Raw genomic sequence first — 5,147 nt, forward strand, 5'->3', positions numbered from 1 at the left:
ATTGCCTGTCTTTCGGAGCCCATTCATCTTGAGCAATGCGACGCTCTTGTTGCTCGAATTCTGAAAACATATGTGTTGAATACACTGCATCATTTTCCTTCGCTAGTTCGAGATTTTCCAGGCTGGTATGCGCGTACGGATTAAAGCGGAGCCGATATGTGCCGTCTGTGTTTCATTCAGATAGTGAAATTTTCTAATTTCTATTTGTTCTTGAGAGAAATTAATAAATCTTCAATATAACATAATTTTGTGCCTTACCTTCTATGTAAGGGAACAGGGCACTGCAATTCCAACCACTGGTCATCCATATGGAACACATACTGGAGATCCCGGCAAAACCATACTGTCAAATACATCCTATGACCGAACTTCCCAACAACTTGATATTGTAACTGAAAGATATTGTCTGGATGCACGGGGTAGAATGCATGCAGGGCATATTTACAGTGCAAGGTTCTCCTCTTCAACTTTCGCAGAGGGATCGATGAGGTTGAAGCCTGCTGGGAGCATTTGCCTCGCAGAAGAGAGCCTCAAGCGGGATAGTAGCGTATGGGTTCATGAAATTATAGAAGTCATAAATAAAATAAAGCTATATATGCGAGTGGAAAACCAAGGATGAAGGATGAAACAGAAAAGGGTAAGTGGGAGGTGGCTGGCCCCGGTCATTGCCGGTTATCGCTTGCCGAGCCCATCGCATCATGTTGCGGTGTCAACTGGAATACATCCGCATCGCTCATATTTTTTAGTGTCTGGGCGCATGGAGAACACGCCGAAGAATGATGTCGTGCACCTTTATGTCATTATGTGCGGTACTCATTTGACTATAGCCTAAAGACTGAATGACTTATAACTTAGTGAGTGTCGTCGGCATAGTAGTAATGACCCAGATTTACTGCTTCAAGGTTAGATGGCCGTTCTGTTTGGTCTCTGACTCAAACGTGTCGAAGACAGTTCTGTCATTTGCTAGTGATGATTGTTATTCCTGCGCGAATCACTCTTCATCCAGTTTATGGTGCCACTGTCGTGTATGAAGTGGCCCATTACGATCCAGCTCGGAATTCTTCACGTCAGTTTGCCATTGAGTAGTTTTTTGCCAGAAAACTCATCTTTGCTATGTGGGGCTTATTTACTCTTTGGTGCGTATCCTACTCAAGTTGCTTTCTGCACACACCAGAACTCACGCTGCCTGACATAGCACAAATATGTATTGCATGGGTTAATCACTCCACTCTGAGCGTGGGTTCACGACAGCATACTGATTACTCGTTAGTTGTGATCGCATGGCACATCTGGTACATTCTCCGTGATTAGAGGCAGGAGGAACAGCTCCGGCCTGCAGCTCCTCGCCTATCTGTTGCTCTCTGTTGTCGCCGGCATCTCGTTCATGCTCAACAATGTTCATGTAGGAATGGGTTGGGACCGGCAGACGCCGCACACGTTCGTGGCCGCACCAGATGCTGTCGGGACGTATAGCGGATTGTGTGCGATGCGTCGTGCATCGCGCACGCAGTCGACAGCGATGACAATTAAGGAAAGCCCTCCCCTTGCTCGTGTCTTCCAGCGTACGTGATGGGGAACGTCTGTTGAGTATTCTAGCCCTCTAATCAGTCATGGAATCATGCTTACGTGTTTATGTATGGAGACCGTGACCGGGATGAGCGTAGCATGTTGTGTCGAGTCTTGAACTAGGGCGCTAGATTGCAGCGTGTGCACAAGCATCAATAGCGCATGAATGCGTACGAGGACTCTGGAAAGCTATACGAGGGAAGGAACGGTTAGGCAAGGTAGGCTCGGTGATTCGTTCGCCCTTGAGATGATGATCTAACGGCGTAAATGAGCCAGTGAAGCCGTCTCGTGTGATATGTGGGCGGCCTACATCACTGCTATCCATCTCAGAGTGATGCGTACTAGATCATCGTGTGGAGGCGTAGGACCTCACAGCATGTCGCAGCTGCTGCTTCCATCTCACTCTGAGTCTGTGAGTCGTCTAGTGACCTACAACGCTGTCGAAATGAAGAGCGAAATACTGGAAATGGTGCCTGCTGTGCTATCCTTTCCAGCAATTACCTCATTTGTAGGCACATCGCTCTAATGAAGAAGTCTGCGGATGGAGCCTTCATTGATAGTGATCAAAGTTTCTATTTCGACTTATCAGCGTCTATCTGTCCAATCTGTCAAAACACTTCAACCATAGTCTGCTCAATGTATTCACGCAACTCATAAATGCACCTCACGGCTTGCTGAAATACACACCCTGCTGTGGCAATCCATGGTCTCTCATCATAGTGCTAGGTGAGAGTGGATAACGAAGGGAGTAATCATCCGCATCCTTACTTATATAACTTGTAGAATAGCAGTGTTTATCGCTGCGATCTGTCAGAGCCCTTGAACATTGCCTGCTCACTGCATATTGTAGGCTTAGATATATCCATGCCGACCACCAACGCTTCGTCGTGGCTGGAATAAAAACCCCACCTGCTGGTACGAACAACGACGTCTCTCGCCATGATAAGCCTATTTGTGCTTTATCCCGCCTTGCTTGCAGCAATGTGTATTGAATGTTTCCTCTATGGCATATTCTTCGTCCTCTCTGTTGTGTCTCTCTACTTGCTTATTAAGCGTTCTCGCAACCTCAATGACTCCCGGCGGTGGACACCAATTACGACTTTCATGGCCATCACTGTTCTATTATTTCTTTCTAACACAATCGTGAGTGTATCAGCGAAGTTGTCTTGAGTGAAATTGCTCAATCATCGCATAGCACTGTATCTTGACGGCCATTCAAACGTCTACGTTAACTACTCCTCCAGTGCAATTAGCTCTTGTCCAACAATCCACAATAGCTGGTGATGCTATGCTCATGCTTACTGCGATCGTGAACGACGCTGTTATCGTAAGACTCCTTACATGTCTAATATCTAACATCCCTTACGTATTCCTCGCGTCAGACATATCGGTTGTGGATTGTATGGTCCTACAACAAGCGTATTGTTATCATCCCCCTGTGCACTCTTGTCGGTTTGATAGGTAAGCCCCACAAGCAATGGTAGACAGTCTTGACTCACCCACGAGGTAGTGTGCGCAATCTTGATTGTACGCAAAGAGATGCAGCTCCTTCCCAGCTTCGATTTCTCAACACTGGGTACCTGGTCATTGAACAGTCAAGTATACATTCTCTGGTGTGTTTTCACTCTTTGGTATGTTAATTTGTCTTTTCATTGCAACGACCCTTACTTATGTTGGCTATACAGCACAAACTTATACTGCACGAGTCAGTTGCTTCCATCTTGATGTAAGCTTCGGAAAGTAGCATGCTAAAACCTGCCATAGCCATGATCGCATGGCGCATCTGGCGCATAAATTTCGTGATTATAGATCATAAATCCAGCAAACTTACGGTGTGTACGATGCCTCAAAGAACAATTCGTCATTTAAAATACTGCCACAGTCTTTGCTTACCATTCTCATTGAGAGCGCCGCTGTCTACACGTACGTCGAGATCCGACTATCTTTTTCTTCATACTCAACAGATTTGAGACAGAATCTGGGTGGTCTTCTTCTTGGTCACCTATGTAACGTTGGACGAGCTGCAGCTCTTCAGCTACCAGACTCTCTCTGTGGTTGCAGGCATCTCGTTCATGTTCATTAATGTCCGTGTAGGGATGGGCTGGGAGCAGACTCAGGCGCCGCAGACGCTTCCTACATCTGCGACCTCATTAGCTACGGCCGGGACACCCAGCGAGTTATATTCGATGCCGCCCGTGGCCGTGAGCATCGTGCATGAGGTCGACAACGATGACAGTTCAAAGAAGCCCGCCTTGCTTGTGTCTTCCAGTGACACGAGTGTGCGTGCGCGGCAGCATTGAGGAACGGTTGCGCAGATTGAACAGCCATGAAATTATGGGCTGTAATGGCGATTCGAGACGAGTACAACATACGACTAGCTACTATCATACGTATGCCACGCTGTATTATACTGTCTACATAGGGCTCGGTCCTCGTGGACATTAAAAGGAAATCATAAAAATAAAAATAAAACATGCGACTATTGGATATCTCTTTCTCAGTACCATATGTCTCTATCCAGCATTCAGAAAACTTCCCGCCCTCGCCAGAAATGTGAGCACTGCCATCTTGGCTGTAGAGAGATTTCCATGTGACTCTTCTTATAAGCCCGTTGCGAAACTCATACGACAAGCATAAGCAGGGTGGATGCAATTACAGAGTAGAGTGCGCTGATTATGTTAACTCTCACTTGACCCCCCACCATATCGTTTATGCTATATTTCGCTGCAGCCGTGGATATAATTGAATGTTAAAGCATGAGTAGGGAGAATCTATGGCAACATGCTGTACACACTTACTATTCAGCTAAATGTATTCAGCTGAATGATAGCTTGGTACGGTATTGTGCCACGCACGTTCAGCACAACGACATCTATAGAATCGGTTATTCCATTCCGCCTCTGGCATCCGGTAAATCAGAATATCTTCGTGATTAGATTAGCTGCACTAGCGAGGTCGTCGTGAGTCTCACTGAAGTCCACTGGTGCTGGCATTTTAGCAATCTACATATATTACTAGACCATCTGAACGAGATAAACAGCTATTCGAAAGCAGAATGCAAACACTGTGAGCCACACGATCGGCTAACTGTCCGAGACCACGTTGACAGGACTATCCCAGTCAATTTCCTGCTTCAGCATGGAAGTCAATATCAGCTCCTGATTATATATCTGATAGCCCTGTTCCGCAAGAGGCCTCCATATCGAGATATCAGCAGGCGACGAGACAACGTGGCGGTCTTCGTGGCCGCTCAGAATTCGTACTGTTGGCGTCTGTGTAAGGAGCTGCAACGAGGTCAATGAGGGAATCTAGGCGGTAACTAAGCCATAACTTACCTGACCTCCTGCCGCTGTGACCACGTTCTTTAGGAGCTTGGAATCTACAGGGACTTTTGGGGTGACGTAGAAGCTGAGGCCGGTGAATAGTTTGCCTCGGTTCTTCTTTGCTCGACGAAGAGCATCTGTTAGTTTGAAGCCGTATTTCTTCTCGTTCTCGAAGTCTTGAAGTAGAAACTTTTCCTCCGCTAAGTATAATATGAGCGCATCTTCTGCGGCCGTATTACGAGACTTACGTAGCAGCTG

The 5,147-nt window shown here is 46.6% G+C and overlaps 1 protein-coding gene across 1 annotated transcript; it reads left to right on the forward strand.

Annotated features, from left to right (window-relative positions):
* Nucleotides 1–2,505: 2,505 nt before the first annotated feature.
* FIBRA_05614 (uncharacterized protein) lies at nt 2,506–3,866 on the forward strand (the record flags this gene model as incomplete). Its single annotated transcript, XM_012327374.1, has 8 exons — nt 2,506–2,709; nt 2,762–2,893; nt 2,949–3,027; nt 3,077–3,197; nt 3,252–3,271; nt 3,331–3,398; nt 3,449–3,489; nt 3,542–3,866. The coding sequence occupies 8 exons, from the start codon at nt 2,506–2,508 to the stop codon at nt 3,864–3,866; spliced, it is 990 nt and encodes a 329-aa protein (XP_012182764.1).
* Between the last annotated feature and the right edge of the window lie 1,281 nt (nt 3,867–5,147).

Source organism: Fibroporia radiculosa (genome assembly GCF_000313525.1).
Source record: "Fibroporia radiculosa TFFH 294 genomic supercontigs, scaffold4813, whole genome shotgun sequence".
Lineage (NCBI taxonomy): Eukaryota > Fungi > Basidiomycota > Agaricomycetes > Polyporales > Fibroporiaceae > Fibroporia > Fibroporia radiculosa.